Below are 27,694 nucleotides of genomic sequence, written 5' to 3'. Positions count from 1 at the left end.
AGGTTAAGACTCACACGGTTCTTTTTTCCAGTTGTGTATCTTGTAATGCCCTTTTTCCGCACGCCCAAAGTAATCGCCTCTGTGAGGCCTGTGACTCTGCACGTGTCCAGGAGCCCCCCCCTGCCAGTCCTCCAGTAGTCTCTCCGGCTCCGGTCCCTCAGGCAGATGCTGTGGTAGCCCCACCAGAATGGGTCACGTCCTTGTCGCAATCCATGGCGTCCCTTACTGAAGCTATCAAATCTCTGCAGACCCCGGCGGTCGGGACCGGTAATCCACCTGTCTCAGAGAAGGCCTCGGGGTCTCAGGAGTCTTCGGCCTGCAGGGGCCGCGCTCTCACTCGACAGACGCATGGTAAGCGGATTCGCAAGGCGTCTCCCAGGCACTCGGGTGCTTCCGCATCCTGGAGTTCCGTATCTCGCTCTCCTTCCCCTGCAGAAAGTGGTGAAGTTGAGACTGACTACGAGTCGGAAGGGTCTCTTAATTTTGATAAACCTGGGTTTCACGAGTCAGTAGACAGCCTAATTGAAGCTGTCAATCAGTCTTTGGGGATAGAAGACGAGCTCGTCTCTTCCTCTGATCATAGGGTCTCATTTAAGCGGACTAAACGGGCCCATAGGGTTTTTTCCTCTCATCCTGAGTTCGAGGACCTGATTCGACGCAATCGGGAGCACCCGGACAAACGCTTTTCAGGGCAAAGAGCTCTGAAGGCGAGGTATCCCTTTGCTTCGGAACTTTGTAGTGATTGGGCAGAAAATCCTTCTGTAGATCCTCCAGTGTCCCGTTTAGCCTCTAACACGTTGCTATCTCTCCCTAATGGCTCATCGATTAAGGATCCTACGGATCGTCTTATAGAGAGCTTGGCTCGTTCCGTCTTCGAGGCCTCAAGCTCAGCACTTTTTCCTTCCTTTGCAGCAACTTGGGTTGCCAGGGCTATGATATCTTGGTCAGACTCGTTATCTAAGGCTCTCCAAGAAGGTAATGTGTCAGCAGAATTGGCTGAAATGTCGTCTCAGGTAGCTATGGCCGGTAGCTATCTGATTAACGCATCTCTGGATGCGGCAGATTGTGCTTCTTCAGCTGCGTCTAATGCTATTGCCATCAGAAGGGCCCTTTGGTTAAGGTCCTGGCGGGCTGATTGTGCCTCTAAGAAATCTCTTACATCCCTACCGTATCAGGGTGGTCGTTTGTTCGGAGAAAAGCTGGATCAGCTCATTTCTGACTCCACAGGAGGGAAAAGTAAGTTTCTTCCTCAGCAGAGGGCTAGACAGCCTTTTCGGCGCCAATTTCAGGCCCGTTTTAGAACCTTTTGCTATGTCAGATGGGCCCCAGCATCAGGTTCTCCCGCGCAGGGTCGGCCCAATCAGGACCGAGACGGTCGGACCCCTTATACGGCCAGTCAGGGGGGAAGAATGCGTCCCCAGTCTACTAGATCCAGAGGATCTAGGACGCAAAGATTTTCGGCCAAGTGACTGGAGGCCTCCTCTGGGCGCCTCCAAAAAAGTAGGCGGACGTCTACTTTTATTTCGCCAGGTCTGGCTTCAGGTAATCCACGACCAGTGGGTGACAGAGCTCGTATCTTCAGGTTACAAGATAGAGCTGGTCCGTCTTCCTCCTCCCCGGTTCTTCCCGTCCCGTCTTCCCAGGTGCAAATCTCTTCGTCAAAGCTTGTTAAATTCCATAGAGTCTCTCCGTATCAGCGGTGTCATTTCTCCTGTTCCAAAGGAAGAAAGGTTTCAGGGCTTTTATTCCAATCTTTTTGTAGTGCCCAAAAAGGATGGAGCAGTAAGGCCTATCCTAGATCTCAAACTCTTAAACAGGTTTGTCCACGTTCGACACTTTCGGATGGAGTCTCTGCGGTCGGTCATCGCCTCTCTGGAAAAGGGAGAATTTTTGGCCTCAATAGACATTCAGGATGCTTATCTTCATATTCCCATCTTTCCGCTCCATCAAAGATTTCTCCGGTTTGCCGTAAACAATCTACACTTCCAGTTCACGGCATTACCTTTCGGATTGGCCTCCGCTCCCAGGGTGTTCACAAAAGTCATGTCGACTGTGGTGTCCATTCTGCACTCCCGAGGTATAGTCGTCTTGCCATACCTAGACGATCTGTTGATCAAGGGACCGACTTTTCAATCTTGCAGGGAAAATGTCGGCATCACTCTGGACACCCTTTCCCGTCTAGGTTGGTTGGTAAATTTAAGGAAGTCATCCCTACAGCCATCTCGAAAAATCTCTTTTTTAGGCATGATCTTCGACACCTCTCAAGCCCTATATCCTTCCCCAGGACAAGGTCCTAGCCCTTCGGCGGGAAGTGAGGAATCTTCTACAACCATACCCTCATAGGATTCGGTCCGGGATGAGGGTGTTAGGAAAGATGGTTGCAACCATAGAGGCGGTTCCGTTTGCACAGTTTCATCTTCGACCCCTCCAACGAGCAATCCTGTCAGTATGGAACAGAAATCCTCTCTCTCTCAACCGCAAATTTCGGTTGTCTTTCCAGACCAAGCAGGCTCTCGCTTGGTGGCTAAACAGCCCATCTCTACTCAGGGGGAAGCCCTTTCCCCCAACCAATTGGCTAGTGGTCACAACAGATGCCAGTCTCCTGGGTTGGGAGCAGTGTTCTTCCATCACACAGCTCAGGGACGCTGGTCTCCTCGGGAATCAGATCTCCCCATCAATATCTTAGAGATTCGAGCAGTTCGGCTAGCCTTGTTACGTTTTCACCATCTTCTGGCGGGTCGCCCTGTCCGGATTCAATCGGACAACGCCACAGCGGTAGCTTACATAAATCACCAGGGGGGCACCCGCAGCAAGGCAGCCATGCAGGAGGTAAAACTGATTCTACTCTGGGCGGAGAGAAATCACTCTGTGATCTCAGCGGTCCACATTCCGGGCGAAGAAAAATGGGCGGCAGATTTCCTAAGCCGTCAGGGTCTAGCCTCCGGGGAATGGTCTCTCCATCCCGAGGTTTTTTTGCAGATATGCCATCTTTGGGGAACTCCAGACGTGGATCTAATGGCGTCCAAGGTGAATGCTAAGGTGCCCAGTTTTGTCTCTCGGTACCGAGATTCCCAGGCTATCGCCGTGGATGCGCTAGTACTGTCTTGGAACCAATTTCATCTCTCTTATCTGTTCCCTCCTCTGGCACTGCTCCCGAGAGTAATCAAGAAGATCAAATCAGAGAGAGTGCCGGCCATCCTGATCACTCCGGATTGGCCACGACGGACCTGGTATGCAGACCTAGTACAACTTCTCGCCGGGGTTCCTTGGCGGCTCCCCGATCGGCCGGATCTTCTATCTCAAGGGCCGATCTACCACCAGAACTCAGAGGTCCTACGTTTGACGGCTTTGGCCGTTGAATCTTGGGTTTTAACTCAGGCTGTCTTTTCTCAAGAAGTGGTGATACCATGATCAGTGCACGTAAGTCCGTTTCGGCCAGGATTTATTATCACACTTGGAAGGTGTTTCTTTCCTGGTGTAGAGAACGCGGGCTGCCTCCTCTGCGTTTCTCCGTTCCAAACATTCTAGCCTTCCTTCAAGCAGGCCTGGTTTCTGGGCTTGCTCCTAGTACCCTTAAAAGGCAGGTTTCGGCTTTATCAGACCTTTTTCAGCACAAGATTGCTCCTAATCGTCAAGTCAGGACTTTTTTCCAGGGAGTCGCTCATAAGCTCCTTCCTTATAAGACTCCTTTGGAAGCTTGGGACCTTAATCTGGTCTTAAGGGCTTTACAGGACGCTCCTTTAGAGCCTCTTCAAGAGGTTTCTTTGATGTTTCTCTCCTGGAAAGTCGTATTTTTAGTGGCCATAACGTCCATAAGACGGGTATCAGAGCTGGCAGCTCTTTCTTGTCGTCCTCCTTTTTTGCGTTTTCATCAGGACAAGGTGGTGCTCAGACCAGCACCGTCCTTTTTGCCGAAGGTGTTTTCATCATTTCACATCAATGAAGATATTGTTCTGCCCTCTTTTTGTCCGGCACCTACGCACCGTGTAGAAAAAGCTCTCCATACGTTGGATCTGGTGAGAGCTCTAAGGAGGTACGTTTCCCGTACGGCCCCCTTTCGCCAGACAGATGCTCTGTTTGTCCTTCCGCAGGGTCGCAGGAAGGGATGCGCGGCTTCAAAATCTACCCTGGCCAGATGGATAAGGGCGACCATTCAGGAGGCTTATCGCTCCATGGGCATGACGATTCCGGCCGGAATCAAGGCTCATTCGACTAGAGCAGTGGGGGCTTCCTGGGCCGTGCGGCACCAGGCCTCAGCAGAGCAGGTTTGCAAGGCTGCGACCTGGTCTAGTCTGCATACATTTGTCAAACATTATAATGTCCACTCCCAGACCTCTGCAGATGCAAGTCTGGGTAGAAGAATTCTTCAAGTGGCAGTGGCGCATTTGTAGACAAACATTATCTGGATGTCTTTTACTGGTGAGTTATTTTTCCCACCCAGGGACTGCTTTAGGACATCCCACAGTCCTGTGTCCCCCAATGAGGCGAAGGAGAAATGGGGATTTTTGTGTTACTCACCGTAAAATCCTTTTCTCCAAGACGCTCATTGGGGGACACAGCTCCCTCCCTGGTAGCCTTATGGCTGCTTTTGTTATATCTGATTTTATTAGTCAGTAGGATCTTTTCTAGACATAAGTTTCTGTATTTATGCTGTTATATTGTTTATTGTGTTTTGTTCTCCTACTGCTTTTTGCACCAAACTGGAGTCTCTGGTAGCCAGTGTCAGGGTGTATACGATGGAGGAGGAGCTAACTTTTTTTTTTTTTTCCAAGTTTACTTAGTGTCAGCCTCCTGGCGGCAGAGGCATACACCACAGTCCTGTGTCCCCCAATGAGCGTCTTGGAGAAAAGGATTTTACGGTGAGTAACACAAAAATCCCTATTTTATTACCGGTAATATTAATAGAAAAAAACAGTACTAGCTGAATCACATAATGGAGCATGTATAAAGCTTTATAAAAATTCTAATAATATTTACTATATCCCTGACAGGTTTAATATTGCAAAATGACCCCCCCCCCCCCAAACTATGTAACATAGGTTAATATAATGTCACCTTAGTAATATAACATATGCCATTTAAAATGATGAAAAATCAGTTCCAATAAAATGTGAGCACAAAAATGCAGTTAAATCCAAAGGAAGAAGAAAGCAACAACACTTCCGTTATGTGACGAAGAAACCGTAGTCCTTTATTTCCAATATAAATTCATGGACAAGGTAATAAGAGCAGGGACAGTGCAAGTATCTGGACCCGTGGAAGCGTTTATAACGCGAAACTGCCGTCGTCCTTTCACTTGCACTGTCCCTGCTCTTATTACCTTGTCCATGAATTTATATTGGAAATAAAGGACCAAGGTTTCTTTGTCACATAACGGAAGTGTTGGTGCTTTCTTCCTCCTTTGGATTTATCTACATGTTTTATTTCTGGCAAGCACCCTCCACCAAGTGACTCCACTCCCACATGTGCCAATGATTCACAGTGTACCCCTCCATACCAGTAAGTAACTCATTATATTTAATCTCAGTGCCATTTTTTCTTCTTTCTGGACAAAAATGCAGTGCCCAGATATAAAAAGCTGAAACATAGGCTAAATAAGCCAAAAGAATGTAAAGTGCAGGAGTGCAAAAAAATGACAAAGTAAGAAGCGCAATGTGCTAGGGAAAAATAAGGTACGTTATTAGAGAGCAAAAGTAAAAATCAAAGGGGCATTATTTACCTATAAAACACGTGCTAACAGGTCCCCTACGCACGTTTCGGCACTTGCCTTCTTCCGGAGGCGTAGTCCGGAAGAAGGCAAGCGCTGAGACGCGCTCAGGGGACCTGATAAAACGACATATGATATATTACTAAGATTACTTTATAGTGAGCTATTTTACATCATTTTGGGGGCATTTTGCAATATTAAACCTATCAGGTTATAGTAAATTTTATTATAATTTTTATAAAGCTTGATACGTGCTCATTATCTGATTCAGCAAGTATTGTTTTTTTTTCTATTATTATTATTATTATTATTGTTATTATTATTAATAATAAAATATTGGTTTTATTTATAACTTTACTGGTCTTTATTGCACTTTTTTTCTTTTATGATCCTTCCCTAGATGAGTACATTTTTAACCCCTTAACCCCTCTCTGACCTTAGACGTACTATCCCGTCGAGGTGCCCTGGGCCTATCTGACCCTCGACGGGATAGTACGTCATAGCGATCGGCCGCGCTCACGGGGGGAGCGCGGCCGGGTGTCAGCTGCCTATCGCAGCTGACATCCGGCACAATGTGCCAGGAGCGGTCACGGACCGCCTCCGGCACATTACCCCCGACACCGAGATCAAACTTCGTGCATGGAGGGGGCTCCCTGCGGGCTTCCCTGAGCCCCCGCAGCAACGCGATGTGATCGCGTTGCTGCCAGGGTCTCCTACCTCCTTCCTCGCTGCAGGCCCCGGATCCAAGATGGCCGCGGCATCCGGGTCCTGCAGGGAGGGAGGTGGCTTCACAGAGCCTGCTTAGAGCAGGCACTGTGAAGCTTGCACTGCTCTAAGTCAGATCGGTGATATGACAGAGTGCTGTGCAAACTGTCAGATCACCGATCTGTGATGTCCGCCCCTGGGACAAAGTAAGAAAAAAATTTTCCAAATGTGTAAAAAAAAAAAATAAAAAAAAAAATAAATTCTAAATAATGAAAAAATATATATATATTATTCCCATAAATACATTTCTTTATCTAAATAATAAAAAAAACAAAAAACAAAAGTACACATTTAGTATCGCCGCGTCCGTAACGACCCAACCTATAAAACTGGCCCACTAGTTAACCCCTTCAGCAAACTCCGTAAGAAAAAAAAACCGAGGCAAAAAACAACTTTTGGGGTCCAATTTCTCCTGTTACCCTAGGGAAAATACAAAACTGGGGGCTAAAAAATAATTGCGGATCCGCAGCAGTTTCCCATGAGTTTACAGTACAATGTAAACCTATGGGAAACAAAAAAACGCTGTGCACATGCTGCAGAAAAAACCACGCGTAAACGCTGCGGATTACATTCCGCAGCATGTCACTTCTTTTCTGCGGATTTTCACCTGCTCCAATAGGAAACTGCAGATGAAAATCCGCATAAGAATCCGCAGTAAAAACCGCGATAAATCCGCAGTAAAAACCGCAACGGGTTTTCACTGCTGATTTTGTAATTCCGCTGCGGAAAAATCCGCAAAGTGTGAACATAGCCTGAAAGCAGCAAAACATAAAAAAAATCTGGTATTGCTTTAATCGTACTGACCTGATGAACAAATTGGTTTTATCACTTTTACCGCACAATGAACTGCGCAAAAAATAAAATTAAAACAACTGAAGTGCTTGTTTTTGTCCATTTTTTTGGTCTGAAATATCTGAATAAAAAGCAATCAAAAACCTTTGATTCCCAAAATGGTACCAAAAAATTCTCCAACTTATGAGCAAAAAAATAAGCCGCATACAGCTCTGTTCACCAAAAAATAAAAAAAAGTTACAGCTCTCTTAATATTGCGACGAAATAACTACCGTATATACTCGAGTATAAGCCGACCCGAGTATAAGCCGACTCCCCTAATTTTGCCACAAAAAACTGGGAAAACTTATTGACTCGAGTATAAGCCTAGGGTGGAAATGCAGCATTTACCGGTGAATTTCAAAAATAAAAATAGATCATTATTTCCCCATAGCTGTGCCATATAGTGCTCTGCACTGTTCATTATTTCCCCATAGCTGTGCCATATAGTGCTCTGCACCGTTCATATTGCCCCATATCTGTGCCCCATATAGTGCTCTGCACCGTTCATATTGCCCCATATCTGTGCCCTATATGCTCTGCACCGTTCATATTGCCCCATATCTGTGCCCCACATAGTGCTCTGCACCGTTCATATTGCCCCATATCTGTGCCCTATATGCTCTGCACCGTTCATATTGCCCCATATCTGTGCCCTATATGCTCTGCACCGTTCATATTGCCCCATATCTGTGCCCCATATAGTGCTCTGCACCGTTCATACTGCCCCATATAGTGCTCTGCACCGTTCATACTGCCCCATATAGTGCTCTGCACCGTTCATACTGCCCCATATAGTGCTCTGCACCGTTCATACTGCCCCATATAGTGCTCTGCACCGTTCATACTGCCCCATATAGTGCTCTGCACCGTTCATATTTCCCTATAGATGCTCCACATAAATCTGTGCCGCTGCTGCAATAAAAAAAAAAAAAGCCATACTCGCCTCTCTTGATTGCAGCTCCCGGCGTCTCGTTCCGGCGTCCGCTCCCGGCGTCTCTCTCCGCTCTGACTGATCAGGCAGAGGGCGCCGCGCACACTATATGCGTCATCGCGCCCTCTGACCTGCACAGTCAGAGCGGAGATAGACGCCGGGAAGATGGAGCGGCGCCCGGCGGCTGGAACGGGGACAGGTAAGTATGACATACTTACCTAGTCCCAGCTATCCTGGCGCTCCCCGCCTGTCCCACGGTCTTCTGTGCTGCAGCTCTTCCTGTCAGCGGTCACCGGCACCGCTGATTAGAGAAATGAATAGGCGGCTCCACCCCTATGGGAGGTGGAGCCGCCTATTCATTTCTCTAATGAGCGGTCCCACGTGACCGCTGAAGAGGGGAAGAAGCTGCAGCACAGAAGACAGTGGGACGGCAGGGGGAGCGTCAGGATCGCTGGGACTAGGTAAGTATACCTCAGCGCTCTCTCCCCCTCACCCGCCGACCCCACCGCTGCCGTGACTCGAGTATAAGCCGAGAGGGGCACTTTCAGCCCAAAAATTTGGGCTGAAAATCTCGGCTTATACTCGAGTATATACGGTAATCTTTATTTAAAAAAAAAATCATTTGTTATAGCAGCAAAACATTAAAAAGAACTATATAAATCTGTAATCGCACGAACCCAAAGAATAAAGCAGTGTTATCACCTATACTGCACAATGAACCACGCAAAAATAAAATTAAAAACTTTTATTGTAATGTTGTCTATTAATTCTACCTCCCAAAAAATCAAAATAAAGCTTGGCTCACATTTATCCTGCGCTCCTTGTTGAGCGCGCTTACAAGGGGGGGTTCTGTGTAAATCCCCAAAACTGCAATTCAGACAAAATCCCTAACGGAACAACTCGCTTATAAAGCAGATGGAGTCACTTTGGACTGATCTCTCTTCCGATGGTATCCCATTATTTTAGGCGTCTTTTTAGCACACAATTGTGGATGTCCACAGTTTTGTGAACACCTAAAAGGATGGATATCACCAGAGCAGACAGAAAGTGTCTCCATCTGCCTCATGGTGGGTGGTTTCATTGGGGGTTGCGTCTGAATCGCATTTTTGTGGGATTTACACTGTAGCTCTGATGTAAGTGTGCAGCGTAGAACACAAGATTGTGATCCCAGCCTTATTCTGTAAGTGAAGAAAACCTACAAAAAAGAAGTCCTCCAAAAAAATCATAAAATGTATATTTTATTAAGCCATGTCTAAAAGATATTAAAATGGGATGATATCATACAAACAAGAATGAACAAGCAAACATTGGGCAGAAGGATGAATAAGGTCCAACAATAATAATAAATATATAAATAACAGAGAAGTCCCTTCATAAATAAGTCAACAGATTAATAACAGCACAGTGCTTGAAATAAATCATGTGCAAAAATACATGATGAGGACCAAAAACATCCAGGAGAACTGGGTGTAATTATTCAGATAGCATAATGCAATGCATAGTACGAAAAAGTTTTTTTACTTAGAAACCTTATAAAAGAGAAAAAACATTTCTCTGCACATCTTGGCCAAACATAGACACATATTGAGAAAGTGCTTGATAAGTATTAGCTGAAAACATGCATATAATTACCCGGAATCCGTACTTCCATAGCATACCCCTTGATGTGAGTTTCGAGAATCTCTTCCAGCACAATCTGTACTCCAAAATAGTGCTCCGTCACGTCTCAGCTTTGTACTGGGCCTGTACAGTAGTGTCTGACCACATTTGGGTTATTGGCGTACTATGGAGAAATTGTAAGGCAAACTTAACTGTGGGCTAAAGCAACATTTTATAAATGTTTATTTAAAATAAAAAGGTTTCACCCCTCCCGCTTCTCCATTTTTTTTTTTTTTTGTTCCGCTTTGCTTATTTATTGGAAAAACCAGAACGGTTGACAAACTTTTTGGTTGAAAATGTGAATACCTTGAGGAGTGCTAAAGTTTGATCCCTTTTAGCATACTGCCCCCCCAAATATTTACAATATGATGCTGGCATGCATCTACAAGGAGACTAATTTCATTCGTGTACGGGGAGCTCCTATCGAGGGTGCTATTAGGTCACCCGATGAAGGCATTAGCGAAATGGGAACAACAAGTGGGGGGGATTTCGGTAGATCAATGGGAGTCAATAATGCAAATGATCCCTAAGTTGTCCCTCAGTGAGCCTAACCGTCTCTCAACTATATATCCTTTATAGGGTTTATAGGACTCCTAAGTGGCTGTTTGATTTGGGTCTAAGGCCAAATTCAAAATGTCCCAAGTGTGCGCTCGATAATGCAGATATCCTACATACGGTATGTTCTGGACGTGTCCCTGTATACAAATATTCTGGATTATGGTTCTCAACTTAATATATATGGCCACAGAGCAGGATATTCCCAGAGATCCTATTGTCTGTGTGCTTGGATATGTTGAGGAGGCGGGAGGAGGTGATTATTCACAAATAGCTGTTGCCATAATGCTTTTTACTGCTAGAAAATTAATAGCATATCACTGGATCTCAGATAAAGTTCCCACGAGGAAAGAATATGTAAATAAGCTAAACCTCATACTATGCTGAGAGAAAGCCATTTATCTTAAACGGGGTAAACCGGCAATGTTTGAGAAAATTTGGGCAGGATGGTTGAATGTTCCGGGCTTACCGTCTGTATCTTTATTCTCGTGATACCATGTATTTATCACCCTGAAAGTGATTTAGTTGTACTCCATGACTGGTGCCTTGGGATATGTGCCTTATCTATGTCTGTATTTTTCTTGTGATATATTTTATCATTGGACCAGGGTTGGGTAGGGGGGAGCGGTTGGGAATGGGGAAATGATTGGGGGGTATTTTGGAGAAAATTCTGTTATGTTCTGAAAACTTTAATAAAAAATATCTGATTCAAAAAACAATATGATGCTGGTGTAAACTAGAAATGTGATAAATGTTTTACTATTAACTATTTAACGTGGTATTCGTATCTATTTTAAAGGGCATAAAAATTCAAAGTTCGAAAATTGTGAATTTCCAATATTTAAAAAAAATAAAAAAACAACAAAAAACCAACAAATCATATGGACCTAAATTTACCTTTAATATAAAGTTTAATGTGTCACAAAAAAAAAAAAAATATTTTCAGGAACACTGGCACATATGGAAGTATCCCAAACATATTATCACATAGCGACATGTCAGATTTGAAAAATTACCGTATATACTCGAGTATAAGCCGACCCGAGTATAAGCCGACCCCCCTAATTTTGCCACAAAAAACTGGGAAAACTTATTGACTCGAGTATAAGCCTAGGGTGTAAATGCAGCAGCTACCGGTGAATTTCAATAATAAAAATAGATCATTATTTCCCCATAGCTGTGCCATATAGTGCTCTGCGCCGTTCATTATTGCCCTATAGCTGTGCCCCATATAGTGCTCTGCACCATTCATTATTGCCCTATAGCTGTGCCCCATATAGTGCTCTGCAATGTTCATTATTGCCCTATAGCTGTGCCATATAGTGCTCTGCACCGTTCATTATTGCCCTATAGCTGTGCCCCATATAGTGCTCTGCACCGTTCATTATTGCCCTATAGCTGTGCCATATAGTGCTCTGCACCGTTCATTATTGCCCTATAGCTGTGCCCCATATAGTGCTCTGCGCCGTTCATTATTGCCCTATAGCTGTGCCTCATATAGTGCTCTGCACCGTTCATTATTGCCCTATAGCTGTTACATATAGTGCTCTGCACCGTTCATTATTGCCCTATAGCTCTGCCCCATATAGTGCTCTGCACCGTTCATTATTGCCCTATAGCTGTGCCCCATATAGTGCTCTTGCACCGTTCATGATTGCCCTATAGCTCTGCCCCATATAGTGCTCTGCACCGTTCATATTGTCCCATAGCTGTGCCCCATATAGTGCTCTGCACCGTTCATATTGTCCCATAGCTGTGCTCCATATAGTGCTCTGCACCGTTCATATTGTCCCATAGCTGTGCCCCATATAGTGCTCTGCACCGTTCATTATTGCCCTATAGCTCTGCCCCATATAGTGCTCTGCACCGTTCATTATTGCCCTATAGCTCTGCCCCATATAGTGCTCTGCACCGTTCATTATTGCCCTATAGCTGTGCCCCATATAGTGCTCTGCACCGTTCATTATTGCCCTATAGCTCTGCCCCCATATAGTGCTCTGCACCGTTCATATTGCCCCATAGAAAGCTCTGCCCCATATAGTGCTCTGCACCGTTCATATTGCCCCATAGAAAGCTCTGCCCCATATAGTGCTCTTGCACCGTTCATATTGCCCCATAGAAAGCTCTGCCCCATATAGTGCTCTTGCACCGTTCATATTGCCCCATAGAAAGCTCTGCCATTGTCGCTGCTGTTGCTGCAGTAAAACAAAAAAAACACATACTCACCTCTCTTGCTTGCAGCTCCCGGCGTCTCGTTCCGGCGTCTCGTCCCGGCGTCTCCGCTCTGACTGATCAGGCAGAGGGCGCCGCGCACACTATATGCGTCATCGCGCCCTCTGACCTGAACGGCGGCTGGAACGCGAACAGGTGAATATTACATACTTACCTGGTCCTGGCATCCGGCTCCTTCTCCCGGACAGCTGTCTTCGGTGCCGTAGCTTCTTCCTCTATCAGCGGTCACCGTTACCGCTGATTAGAGAAATGAATAGGCGGCTCCACCCCTATTGGAGGTGGAGCCGCCTATTCATTTCTCTAATGAGCGGTCCCACGTGACCGCTGATAGAGGAAGAACTGCAGCACCGAAGACCGTGGGACGGGCAGGGGGAACGTCAGGAGCGCCGGGACTAGGTAAGTATGCCTCAGCGGCCTCTCACCCTCACCCGCCGACCCTACCGCCGACCGTGACTCGAGTATAAGCCGAGAGGGGCACTTTCAGCCCAAAAATTTTGGCTGAAAATCTCGGCTTATACTTGAGTATATACGGTAGGTCAAAACTGGCTTTGGCAGAAAGGAGATTGTATATTCTTCCTGCTTAGTAGAATGATTAGGGGCCAAATGCATAATAAGAGATATTTCCTGTATATTCCAGTTAATTAGACAAAGATAAGCGCTCATACACACTAGACATCCAGATAAATATCACGATGACATGTGCACATCATTTCTTTGATCTGTGTTTTTTTTTTTTTTTTTTTTAATCATTGCTTCTCTTTTGTGTTGAACACTTGATTATCATGTATTACAATTTTGTATATATTTAGAGTCTACAAAAGAAAACACAAAAAATACCAGAGCCGGGTCCATCGAAGATGCGTGGCACTGCCAGGCCTCAGGCTATCAGAGAACCATCGTCAACTCAAGGGCCAAGTACTGCCCCAATTAAGAAAGTGGGTAACACTTCTGTATCACTGTACACTTCCGTTGTCTAGTTTTTTTGTGAGATTAGCATCACTATGTAGTGAACCGAAGGCAAAAACAACATTTTAATGTTCAAACAAGGAAAGAGTAGAGCTGCAGAACAGTACATAAGTGCCAGCCACCATCCATGTGTGGTGTGATAGGAGAGCCCGTTCTTCAGAGCGGAGGTGCTCGCATGAAAACAAGTTGTAAATCCATAGTAATAAGAAGAAAAATGCGGCAGCACTCACCGACCTTTGTGTGGTCCAAGTCTTTTATTCAAGACCGTTAAAACAACAGCATCTTCACGGCTCAGGGGAGTAGAAACGGAAGGGAGGTGAGCAGGGATAGACGACGGCCGTTTCACGCCTACAACAGCGCTTCCATGGGTCTCAGGTGTCGGGAAGTGACGCTAACAAGAAATAGGTGAGTGAACAATAACCACTCCCACCCCACGCCCATATACCCAGATACCCGAAAAGGTACAGTCCCGGTGGTCTGAAGATACCAGGTATCTGAAAAAGTGAAGGCGTTATGGGTAAGTATAAAACTAAGCCCATCACACACAAAATCGATGAAGCCGTGAAAATGCTGTTGTTTTAACTGTCTTGAATAAAGGACTTGGACCACACAAAGATCGGTGAGTGCTGCCGCATTTTTCTTCTTATTACTATGGAAAAACAACATTTTATTGGTAAAAATATTCTTTTATGGGTTTTTTTTCTGTACAACTTAATGCTATGAAATTTTGTAAAACACCTATGATGATAACATGGTCACTACAACCCCAGATGAAGTAAATGAGGGGAATGGAATTTTAAAATGGTGTCGCATTTTCTGGGGTTTTGGTGATGTGACATGGCATCCGCAACCTTTTCCAAGAAAATTTGTAGTTCAAAATAGCACTCCATGCCTTCTGAGCATTTATCTTTGCCTGAACAGTAGTGTCTGACCACATATTGGACATTCGCTTAAGCTGGAGAAATTGCAAAGCAAATTGTGGGTTTAGGCAACATTTTATTTAAAGGGGGGAAAAAAACCCTTTTTTTCCCACTTTCTATTACGGTACTTACTGTAAAACACAAGAATGATTAACAAGCTTTCTGAATGCGGTTTTGAAAACTTTGAGGGGTACAGTTTTAAAAATTGTTCCTTCAAAGTTACTTCAAAATTTTAGTAGGTCTTAGAAACAAGTTTTCGTATATTTCATTGAATTTTTGCTTTATTTTTTCAAGGTAGAAATGTGTTCAGTGTTATTTTTACTATTAACTATTTTGCGTGGTATGTCTATCTGTATTAAAGGGCATACAAATTGAAAGTGAATTTCCAATATGTATTTGTGAATTTCCAATATTTTCACATATTGAGCTAAATTCACCACTAGCATAAAGCATACTGTGTCAGGAAAAAAAAACATTTTCAGAATCATTGGAATATGTGTAAGAAGTCCAGAGAGATTATCACATAAAGTGACATGTCAGGTTTGACAAATTACCGTAGGTCCAAACTGGCTTTGGCAGAGAGGGGATAAATGTACATTCTTCCTGCTAAGTAGAATGTTTATGGGCAAAATGATGGTTATTAGTCCTCTCACACAGCAAATACATAAAAACAGAGATTTATTCAGTTGCTATGACAGCACTAACGAGAGAGGGGATCCGCCCTTCAGGGACAGGAAACCTACAGAGATAAAAGGGCGGCACCTCTGTCCCGCATCAGTTGGTTTCCTGTCCCTGACAGGGGACCCTTCAGACATACCTTAGGAAGAAAGGTGAAGATGGGAGACTATGCCCGGGCCCGACAGACCAGTTCAGGAGGCGTGAGCTCCTCTTCCTCTGTATTGTTAGGAGTCTTGGAGGTGCCACACCACAGAGGGCTGTGTGAGTAGGCAGCAGCAGAGAAAGTAGCCTTCAGGGGGAGTGCTGACTTTGAGGTGTCCCATCGCCGCAGGTACAGGTCTGTATGTTATGGGAGGCCCTGTCTTCTAGAGCCCTGCGGCGAAGCTGGTGTCCTCTTCTGGTCCTCTTCTGGTCGGAGTTGGGCCACGGCGCAGAATATGGCTGCGTCCTGTAGAATTTGACCGGCGAGGAGTGATGACGCATGGCGCATGCGCAGTTGGGCCGCGGCAGTAAATATGGTGGCGCCCTGCAGTACACAGCGTGGGAATGTGGGCGCTTGGCAGTTCCTGGGTCAGATGAAGCCATTAAGGGCGACACACGGCACAGCTGTGGGGGAACTTACGATAAGGGGGCGAGCTTGTGGCGGAGGGGCCTCCCTTATGCTATGTACCAGGCAGTTCACCTGGATTGACCTGCTGACCCCATCCGGGGGAGGTACCTGAGGGGGACCAGGCTATTTAAGAGATCCCTTTGCACTAATACAGGCTCCTTATCCTTATTGGAAAATGGAGTCTCAGGAGCATGGTGCAATGCAGCAATCTCCAGAGCACCAGTCTCGTTCCTTGGAGGAGCCCAAAGTCTCGGCTATTCAGCGAAGGTCCAGTGGCAGTAGTCAACCGAGAAGGGAAAGGACCAGCCAGAGTCTTAAGCCGTAAAGATGATTCATCGGCTGTGAAGGATCCCCCGCAGTCTACGGTACCACTCATTTACTTTCTGGGGGTAAGTGATCTCCGAGAAAGTTCACTGGGTGATGTATGTCTCCCCTTATGTTCCCTCTCTCCTTATTTATCAGGGAAAGAAACGGTCCACTAAAACTAAGCATAGAGAATGTGCTGAATGTGGAGTCCCTTTACCCGACAACCAGAAGCTATGCGGACCTTGTATTCAGCATTTGATAGCGAAGGAGACGCCAGACTTTGTTACCAGCCTGAGACAGATGGTCAGGCAGGAGGTCAGAGGTTCCCTTTCTCAGGACAGAGATATTAGGGGAAGAGAACCCAGATCCCCGTTTCAATTGAGGACAGTGACTCAGGGGAGCTAAGATCGGAGTCTACTCATTCTTCATCATCTTCTTCAGAGACAGAGTCCAGACATTCATGTTTTTCTTTTGACCAGGGCTGTGGAGTCATGGAGTCTGAGTCGGAGTTAGTTTTGGTTTGAGTCGGTAGAAATGTACCGACTCCAGCTTTTAAAAAAAAAAAGTATTAATATTTAATAATTGAACTTTCATATGAATTTTATAAATGTTACTAAAATATATATGTTCTTTCAAACTATGAACAACAATGATAAGCAGTTCTGGAGATAGACATTTCTTGCTTCTTGTGTGTCACTGTTCTCCACTGCCCTTATCTAATCTTATACTTGGTTAACCTCATGCTGCCCCAACCCCCCTACTTACAATGTATGAAACTGAAAGTGAAAATGTGTTGCAAATTCTTAGTAGTAAAGCTCCTCCTCTAGACTAGATGTTTGGTGTGCGTCTTCCAAGCATCTCACAGCTGCTACTCAGAAGAGGAAGACTGTAAGAAGTATTATCCTTTCAACAAACTTTGCATCAGTTAACTGTGAGTACATGAGGAATAACAGTATTACTGACCACTATATCAGTTGTATGACCTGGCAATCATTTTGTACAATTATTTTTAGGAAAAACAATTGTCATTTGGATTGTGAATGCAGAATTAAAAACCTGAGAATGTCAAAGAAGCGTCACATTAAATCAGCTGTATTTCAACATTTCACCATCACTCAAGATAGAAAACATTGTCTGTCCGTGTATGACAAATGATCCAGACGAAAACAAATGCTGTGATGCCAAAATCAGTGCATATTCAGGCAAAGATAAAAAATGTTCCTACCAGAGCTTCTAATCTAAAGAGACATTTACAGCGCTTTCATCCAGAAGTACTGAAAGCAGTGGATGAGAAAGACTGCATCCAAACCAATGAACCAGTGCCCAGCTCTTCCAGCCAAACAAAGGAGCAGAGAACTTTGCAGCCATCAGTTGCAAGATATTTTGTCAGTGACAAAGTTACTGTGACAATGACAGTAGATACATTTAAAAAACTGATCATAGAGCTTGTTGTAAAGGATAGTGTGCCTATTTCATTATTTTCACGACCAGCTTTTATGTGTCTGAATGGGGAAATGGCCCGCAAGCTTGGTGTTTCTCTGGAGAGAGAGAGAATTAGAAAATTAGTAATCAAAGAAGCTTTTAAACAAAAGGAAGAACTTAAAAAAACTCTCAAGGGACGCTTTCTGTTTCTTAAAATGGATGCCTGCACAGGTCACAGAGTGAACTATTTTGCCATCATGTCCGATTTGTTTGTGACAAAAATGAAATACCAAGACATTGGCAGTAAAAGACACCAAAGCTCATCACACCAGTGAGTTTCTCCAGGTCTTGGTGGAAAAGGTTCTTCCAGACTATGAACTTAAAAAAGAGCAAGTTCTTTCTGTCGTAACTGACAGTGCTTCAAATATGATAAGTACTATTAAGCTAATGAATGAGAGTAATGATGGTGACCAGCAGCTAGAAGAACATTCTGGGTTCACAGACACAGAAATGTTTGAAATAGAGGAACACAGTATTGTAACTGAGGAGCAAACTGAAGTTGCTTCAGATGAACAGCAACATGATAGTTTAGATGATCTTGTTGAAACTGTGTCAATACGTTCTTTCATTCATCACATGCGCTGTGTTGTGCATACGCTACAGCTGGCTATAAGAGACAGTCTGCAAGAAGGACATGCTGCTGCACTGATTGGCAAGGTGAGAATATTGGCTACTGTTGCCAGAACCCCTAAAGTTGACTCAATTTTGAAGAGACGTGCTGGAAAAGGGGCAATTATTGATCAAGCCACACGATGGGGCAGTACTTCCTTAATGATTCAGCACTTGGTTGAACTGAAAACTTTTCTTGTAGACATGGCTAACCCTCAACTGACGCTAAATGAAAGTCAGTGGAATCAGGTGACTGAGCTGGAAAAATTGCTAGAGCACCCATTTACAGTGACTAAAAAATTACAAGCAGAGGAATTAACTCCAGGTATTTTTCTTAAAGGAGTGGAAGAACCTGATGTTTCGCCTGTCCCAAAGAGGAGGGTTAATTGCAAGTGGCATTGCTACATCAATGAAAAGGAGAGAGGAGCTACTATTACAAAATAACATTCTTTTGGCAGCTGTTTATGTAGACCCAATGCATCGGATTCTTCTAGATGATCAACAGCTAACTAAAGGAAAAGAAGCTCTGTTTGAAATAGCAGTAAGGATGAAAGGGTTGCAGAACAGTCAGGAGGAACAATCTTCACCCTCATCAACTGATGAGGAATTTAATTTTGAAAAATATTTGGATCACAAGGACCGTGCAAAGCGTTCCCGCATAGAAGTCATCCCCATCAAAGAACACAGCCAGTACATTTCAGCAGAATTTTTCATGTGCACTAAAAGAAATTAAGAAATTTGACCGTTCATCAAAAATAACAGTGCAGCAAGCGATTCCTCTGTATCCTGACATTGTCAGAGATGTTGCCCGAGTGGTTACTGCTTTGCCACCAACCCAAGTTAGTGTAGAGAGGTTGTTCTCTGCTCTCAAAATAATTAGATCAGATTTGAGGGCATCCATGAAGGAGGATCTGACAGAGGCAAAACGTTTTCTGAGGACAAATTTATAGATTTCTTCTTATTAACTGCATAAGTGTTTATTGTATATTTACTTACAAGAGTTTAGAAAAGTTTATAAAAGTTATTTGCTATATTCTAATTGTATTCTAATAAATATAGTTTTTGCTCTAAGTGGTCTGATTACTTATATGATGGTGAGAAACTGAATAAGCACGATGTTAACCCCTTCCCGACCTTTGACGCCATGTAGGCGTCATGAAAGTCGGTGCCAATCCGACCCATGACGCCTATGTGGCGTCATGGAAAGATCGCGTCCCTGCAGATCGGGTGAAAGGGTTAACTCCCATTTCACCTGATCTGCAGGGACAGGGGGAGTGGTAGTTTAGCGCAGGGGGGGTGGCTTCATCCCCCCGTGGCTACGATCGCTCTGATTTGCTGTTGAAAGTGAAACTGCCAATCAGAGCGATTTGTAATATTTCACCTATTCTAACTGGTGAAATATTACAATCCAGCCATGGCCGATGCTGCAATATCATCGGCCATGGCTGGAAACACTAACGTGCCCCCACCCCACCCCATCGATCGCCCCCCCAGCCCTCCGATCTGTCCGGTACACTGCTCCGGCTCCCCTCCATCCTGTGCTCCGCTCCCCCCGTGCTCCAATCACCCTCCCCGTGCTCAATCACGCCGATCCACCCCCCCGTGCTCCGTTCCACCCCCCGTGCTCCGTTCCACCCCCCCGTGCTCCGTTCCACCCCCCCGTGCTCCGTTCCACCACCCCCGTGCTACGTTCCACCCCCCGTGCTCCGTTCCACCCCTCCCGCGCTCCGATCCACCACACCATGCTCCGATCCCCCCCCCCGTGCTCCACCCCACCCCATTATACTTACCGATCCTGCCGGGGTCCGTCCGTCATCTCCCTGGACGTCGCCATCTTCCGATATGGCGGGCGCATGCGCAGTGCGCCCGCCGAATCGGCCGGCAGATTCGTTCCAAAGTGCATTTTGATCACTGAGATAGATTATATCTCAGTGATCAAAATAAAAAAAATAATAAATGACCCCCCCCCTTTGTCACCCCCATAGGTAGGGACAATAAAAAAATAAAGAATTTTTTTTTTCCACTAATGTTAGAATAGGGTTAGGGGTAGGGTTAGGGCTAGGTTTAGGGGTAGGGTTAGGGTTAGGGTTAGGGCTAGGGGTAGGGTTAGGGGTAGGGCTAGGGTTAGGGTTAGGGCTAGGGTTAGGGTTAGGGTTTCGGTATGTGCACACGTATTCTGGTCCTCTGCGGATTTTTCCGCTGCGGATTTGATAAATCCGCAGTGCTAAACCGCTGCGGATTTATGGCGGATTTACCGCGTTTTTTCTGCGCATTTCACTGGGGTTTTACAACTGCGATTTTCTATTTGAGCAGTTGTAAAACCGCTGCGGAATCCGCACAAAGAAGTGACATGCTGCGGAATGTAAACCGCTGCGTTTCCGTGCAGTTTTTCCGCAGCATGTGTACAGCGATTTTTGTTTCCCATAGGTTTACATTGAACTGTAAACTCATGGGAAACTGCTGCGGATCCGCAGCATTTTCCACAGTGTGTGCACATACCTTTAGAATTAGGCTATGTGCACACGGTGCGGATTTGGCTGCGGATCCACAGCGGATTGGCCGCTGCGGATTTGCAGCAGTGTTCCATCAGGTTTACAGTACCATGTAAACCTATGGAAAACCAAATCCGCTGTGCCCATGGTGCAGAAAAAACCGCGCGGAAACGCTGCGTTGTATTTTCCGCAGCATGTCAATTCCTTGTGCGGATTCCGCAGCGTTTTACACCTGTTCCTCAATAGGAATCCGCAGGTGAAATCCGCACAAAAGACACTGGAAATCCGCGGAAAATCTGCAGGTAAAACGCAGTGCCTTTTACCTGCAGATTTTTCAAAAATGATGCTGAAAAATCTCACACGAATCCGCAATGTGGGCACATAGCCTTAGGGTTAGGGTTGGAATTAGGGTTGTGGTTAGGGTTAGGGGTGTGTTGAGGTTAGGGTTGTGATTAGGGTTACGGCTACAGTTGGGATAAGGGTTAGGGGTGTGTTGGGGTGTGTTGGAGGTAGAATTGAGGGGTTACCACTGTTTAGGCACATCAGGGGTCTCCAAACGCAACATGGCGCCACCATTGATTCCAGCCAATCTCGTATTCAAAAAGTCAAATGGTGCTCCCTCAATTCCGAGCCCCGACGTGCGCCCAAACAGTGGTTTACCCCCACATATGGGGTACCAGCATACTCAGGATAAACTGCGCAACAATTACCGGGGTCCAATTTCTCCTGTTACCCTTGTGAAAATAAAAAAATGCTTGCTAAAACATCATTTTTGAGGAAAGAAAAATGATTTTTTATTTTCACGGCTCTGCGTTGTAAACGTCTGTGAAGCACTTGGGGGTTCAAAGTGCTCACCACATATCTAGATAAGTTCCTGGGGGGACTAGTTTCTAAAATGGGGTCCCTTGTGGGGGGTTTCTACTGTTTAGGCACACCAGGGGCACTGCAAACGCAACGTGACGCCCGCAGACCATTCCATCAAAGTCTGCATTTCAAAAGTCACTACTTCCCTTCTGAGCCCCGACGTGTGCCCAAACAGTGGTTTACCTCCACACATGGGGTATCAGCGTACTCAGAAGAAACTGGACAACAACTTTTGGGGTCCAATTTCTCCTGTAACCCTTGGGAAAATAAAAAATTCTGGGCTAAATAATTATTTTTCAGGAAAGAAAACGTATTTATTATTTTCACGGCTCTGCATTATAAACTTCTATGAAGCACTTGGGGGTTCAAAGTGCTCACCACACATCTAGATAAGTTCCTTTCGGGGTCTAGTTTCCAAAATGGGGTCACTTGTGGGGGGTTTCTACTGTTTAGCCACATCAGGGGCTCTGCAAACTCAACGTGACGCCAGCAGAGCATTCCATCAAAGTCTGCATTTCAAAACGTCACTACTTCACTTCCGAGCCCCAGCATGTGCCCAAACAGTGGTTTACCCCCACATATGGGGCATCAGCGTACTCAGGAGAAACTGGACAACAACTTTTGGGGTCAAATTTCTCCGGTTACCCTTGGGAAAATAAAAAATTGCAGGCTAAAATATCATTTTTGAGAAAATATTTTTTTTTTTATTTTCATGGCTCTGCGTTATAAACTTCTGTGAAGCACTTGGGGGTTCAAAGTCCTCACCACACATCTAGATTAGTTCCTTTGGGGGTCTAGTTTCCAAAATGGGGTCATTTCTGGGGGACCTCCAATGTTTAGGCACACAGGGGCTCTCCAAACGTGACATGGTGTCCGCTAATGATTGGAGCTAATTTTCCATTTAAAAAGCCAAATGGCGTGCCTTCCCTTCCGAGCCCTGCCGTGCGCCCAAACAGTGGTTTACCCCCACATATGGGGTATCAGCGTACTCAGGACAAACTGGACAACAACATTTGGGGTCCAATTTCTCCTATTACCCTTGGCAAAATAGGAAATTCCAGGCTAAAAAATTATTTTTGAGGAAAGAAAAATTATTTTTTATTTTCATGGCTCTGCGTTATAAACTTCTGTGAAGCACCTGGGGGTTTAAAGTGCTCAATATGCATCTAGATAAGTTCCTTGGGGGGTCTAGTTTCCAAAATGGGGTCACTTGTGGGGGAGCTCCAATGTTTAGGCACACAGGGGCTATCCAAACGCAACATGGTGTCCGCTAACAATTGGAGCTAATTTTCCATTCAAAAAGTCAAATGGCGCGCCTTCCCTTCCGAGCCCTGCCGAGTGCCCAAACAGTGGTTTACCCCCACATATGAGGTATCAGCATACTCAGGAGAAATTGCCCAACATATTATATGATCCATTTTATCCTATTGCCCATGTGAAAATGAAAAAAATTGAGACGAAAATAATTTTTTTGTGAAAAAAAGTACTTTTTCATTTTTACAGATCAATTTGTGAAGCACCTGAGGGTTGAAAGTGCTCACTAGGCATCTAGATAAGTTCCTTGGGGGGTCTAGTTTCCAAAATGGGGTCACTTGTGGGGCAGCGCCAATGTTTAGGCACACAGGAGCTCTCCAAACGTGACATGGTGTCCGCTAACGAAGGAGATAATTTTTCATTCAAAAAGTCAAATGGCACTCCTTCCCTTCTGAGCCTTACCATGTGCCCAAACAGTGGTTTACCCCCACATGTGAGGTATTGTTGTACTCAGGAGAAATTGCCCAACAAATTTTAGGATCCATTTTATCCTGTTGCCCATGTAAAAATGAAAAAATTGAGGCTAAAAGAATTTTTTTGTGAAAAAATAGTACTTTTTCATTTTTACGGATCAATTTGTGAAGCACCTGGGGGTTCAAAGTGCTCACTATGCATCTGGATAAGTTCCTTGGGGCGTCTAGTTTCCAAAATGGGGTCACTTGTGGGGGAGCTCCAATTTTTAGGCCCACGGAGGATCTCCAAACGTGACATGGTGTCCGCTAAAGAGTGGAGCCAATTTTTCATTCAAAACGTCAAATGGCGCTCCTTCCCTTCCAAGCCCTGCCGTGCGCCCAAACAGTGGTTTACCCCTACATATGAGGTATCAGCGTACTCAGGACAAATTGGACAACAACTTTTGTGGTTCAGTTTCTCCTTTTACCATTTGGAAAATAAAAAAATTGTTGCTAAAAGATAATTTTTGTGACTAAAAAGTTAAATGTTCATTTTTTCCTTCCATGTTGCTTCTGCTGCTGTGAAGCACCTGAATGGTTAATAAACTTCTTGAATGTGGTTTTGAGTACCTTGAAGGGTGCAGTTTTTAGAATGGTGTCACTTTTGGGTATTTTCAGCCATATAGACCCCTCAAACTGACTTCAAATGTGAGGTGGTCCCTAAAAAAAATGGTTTTGTAAATTTTGTTGTAAAAATGAGAAATCGCTGGTCAAATTTTAACCCTTATAACTTCCTAGCAAAAAAAAATTTTGTTTCCAAAATTGTGCTGATGTAAAGTAGACGTGTGGGAAATGTTATTTATTAACTATTTTGTGTCACATAACTCTCTGGTTTAACAGAATAAAAATTCAAAATGTGAAAATTGCGAAATTTTCAAAATTTTCGCCAAATTTCCATTTTTATCACAAATAAACGCAGAATTTATTGACCTAAATTTACCACTAGCATGAAGCCCAATATGTCACGAAAAAACAATCTCAGAACCGCTAGGATCCGTTGAAGCGTTCCTGAGTTATTACCTCATAAAGGGACACTGGTCAGAATTGCAAAAAACGACAAGGTCTTTAAGGTCAAAATAGGCTGGGTCATGAAGGGGTTAATATTTGACAACAGTAAATTTATTATTACAAATTGGCCATTTATGAAGGAGCCGGAGTCGGAACCTGATAAAATCCAGGAGTCGGAGTCCGAGTCGCAACTGTGGCTTACTGACTCCACAGCCCTGCTTTTGACCGTATAGACCGGCTGGTCAAGGCGGTAAATAATACTGTGGGGATTGATGAGACCCTGTCAGAGAAATCTGTGCAGGATGTCATGATTAAAGGGCTAGAACGGAAATCTGTTTTCCGGTGGTTGACAAGATGAACTCCATTATTCTACGAGAGTGGAAGAAACCTGAGAGGAAAGGTTCTCTTCCGCCATCGTTTAAAAGGAAATATCCTTTTGAAGAGGCGGCATCTTCAGCATGGGATAAAGCCACAAAACTCGATGCTGCCATAGCCAAAGCTTCCAAGAAATCCTCTTTACCATTTGAGGATTTGGGAACTTTAAAGGACCCATATGACAGGAGAGCTGATGTGTTCCTTAAAGGGGCTTGGGAAATGTCAGCAGGAGCTCTCAGGCCGTCAATTGCAGCCACCTGTACAGCACGTTCTATGATGGTGTGGTTGGACAGTTTAGAAGATCAACTTAAAAACAAGACTCAGAGGAATTAGATTTTATCCTCTTTCTATGGTTCAAGGAGCGGCAGTTACCTTTCAGATGCTTTTGCAGATTCTGTGAAGCTGGCAGCCAGATCAGCGGCCCTTTCCAATGCTGCTCGTAGAGTCATTTGGCTAAAATATTGGCCAGGTGACATGCATGCCAGATCAAAACTGTGCAGTATTCCGTGTGAGGGGGCGCATTTGTTCGGGTCAGTTCTAGATTAACTATTGGAGAAAGCAGGGGATAGTAAGATAGAAAGAGGTCTGGATACACATGATGAGAGCATTATACTGCCTCTGTACAAATCCCTAGTTAGTCCGCACATGGAGTACTGTGTCCAGTTTTGGGCACCGGTGCTCAGGAAGGATATAATGGAACTAGAGAGAGTACAAAGGAGGGCAACAAAATTAATAAAGGGGATGGGAGAACTACAATACCCAGATAGATTAGCGAAATTAGGATTATTTAGTCTAGAAAAAAGACGACTGAGGGGCGATCTAATAACCATGTATAAGTATATAAGGGGACAATACAAATATCTCGCTGAGGATCTGTTTATACCAAGGAAGGTGACGGGCACAAGGGGGCATTCTTTGCGTCTGGAGGAGAGAAGGTTTTTCCACCAACATAGAAGAGGATTCTTTACTGTTAGGGCAGTGAGAATCTGGAATTGCTTGCCTGAGGAGGTGGTGATGGCGAACTCAGTCGAGGGGTTCAAGAGAGGCCTGGATGTCTTCCTGGAGCAGAACAATATTGTATCATACAATTATTAGGTTCTGTAGAAGGACGTAGATCTGGGGATTTATTATGATGGAATATAGGCTGAACTGGATGGACAAATGTCTTTTTTCGGCCTTACTAACTATGTTACAATGTTACTATGTTTCCCTTACTTAGGAAGACCCTCCTACAGACTGGGTACTAACAGAATATGGTTTGACCGTTCAAGATCTAATTGAGAAAGGTCCAGATATGATACCAGTAGGAAGAAAGGTAGAGGCTACATGTTCAACTTCTTTAGGGACAACAGAAAGCCACAATGACTGCCGGGCCTTCTATCCGGCTTGGCTAAATATTTCCAGTAGCCCATGGGTCCTAAACATTATTAAATCGGGACTAAAGTTTGATTTTCAGAACATTCCTAATGATAAATTTCTGGTAATACCAGTACGTTCTTCACCTGCAGAACAACTGACATTAAAGTCTGAGGTCCAGGAACTTCAACAAAAGGGTGTATTGGTGGAAGTTCCTGAAGCACAAAGAGGTAAGGGGTTTTATTCCCCCCTCTTCTTGATTAAAAAAGCCAGACAATTCTTTTCGTACCATCATCAATCTTAAAGGCCTGAATAAATTCCTATGGGTCCAATCGTTTAAAATGGAGTTGGTAAAAACAGCAATAAAGCTATTGTTTGACAAGTGTTTCATGGTAGTCTTAGATCCAGAGACTCCTATTATCATGTTTCTATACACGCAGACCATCAACAGTTCTTAAGGGTAGCAGTCTCGCTAGGCGGAACAGTTAAATACTACCAATACTGGGCACTCCCCTTTGGAGTTGCAGTTGCCCCTCCTGTTTTCACGAAGATAATGGTGGAGGTCATGGCACATCTTCATGAACAGGATATTCTAGTGGTTCCATATCTGGATGACCTATTAATAATAGGAAACTCAGAATCACATTGCTCAGCCCAACTAGTAAAAGTAATTGCGGCCTTACAAAAGTTGGGATGGATTATTAATTTTTAAAAATCACGGTTACAGCCCCTAAGAGTACAAGAATTCCTGGGTCTCATCTTAGACTCCAGGTTGCAAAAATGCCGCCTACCAAACACAAAGGTAGACAAAATTCAACAGCAAATACTCAAGGTTGCTAACAATCCGTCAGTCACATTAAGGGGGGCAATGTCACTGTTAGGCTCACTCACGTCTTATATCCCGGCGGTTCTTTGGGCCCAGTACCACACCTGAGTCCTACAGTGGGATGTACTGTGCAATACTCGTCAGTTAGAAGGCCACCTCTATAGTAACTTTTCCTTGTCTGAGGCTTCTATACATTCCTTACGTTAGTGGTTACACACGCCAAACCTGCGGACGGGTGTTCCCTGGATAAACCAGATATCTTGTGTGGTAATCACAGAAGCTAGCCCCAGGGGATGGGGAGCACATATGGGTGATATGTGGGTCCAGGGAGTTTGGTCACATTCCGAACAAAACCTATCCTCCAACCTTAAAGAGTTATTGGCGGTAGAGCGAGCTCTGAGTTAATTTCCTTATGTCCTTACAGGGCCGACACGTCAGGCTATTTTCAGACAATCAGGTAACGGTAGCTTATATTAATCATCAGGGGGGAACCCGATCCAGATCTTTAATGGAAACGGCGGGTCGTATCTTTCAGATAGCCGAAACTCATCTACTGTCGCTCACATCTCTTCATATAAAGGGAAAACACAACATCTTGGCAGATTACCTAAGTCGCAGAAAAGAGAACAAAAAGAGTCACCAGTTTTGCTCCATAAATCCCAGAGACAATCCGTACACAGTGGACACCCTTCTAATTCCTTGGCGTTTCAACATAGCCTATGCCTTTCCCCCATTGAACTTGATCCCATTCGT

The 27,694-nt window shown here is 44.7% G+C and overlaps 1 protein-coding gene across 6 annotated transcripts in view; it reads left to right on the top strand.

The window, feature by feature from the left end:
* The window catches only part of CENPU (centromere protein U), a 226,321-nt gene that overhangs the window by 114,338 nt on the left and 84,289 nt on the right, over positions 1–27,694 (top strand). For all 6 annotated transcript variants that reach the window (XM_069744313.1, XM_069744312.1, XM_069744311.1 and 3 more), the window contains one exon: positions 13,493–13,618. In XM_069744313.1, coding sequence (XP_069600414.1) covers positions 13,493–13,618 — 126 coding nt within the window. The remainder of the gene's footprint in view (positions 1–13,492; positions 13,619–27,694) is intronic.

Source organism: Ranitomeya imitator, chromosome 1 (assembly GCF_032444005.1).
Source record: "Ranitomeya imitator isolate aRanImi1 chromosome 1, aRanImi1.pri, whole genome shotgun sequence".
NCBI lineage: Eukaryota > Metazoa > Chordata > Amphibia > Anura > Dendrobatidae > Ranitomeya > Ranitomeya imitator.
Note: the sequence above shows the minus strand (reverse complement) of the source record. Positions and strands in the feature narration are given on the sequence as shown.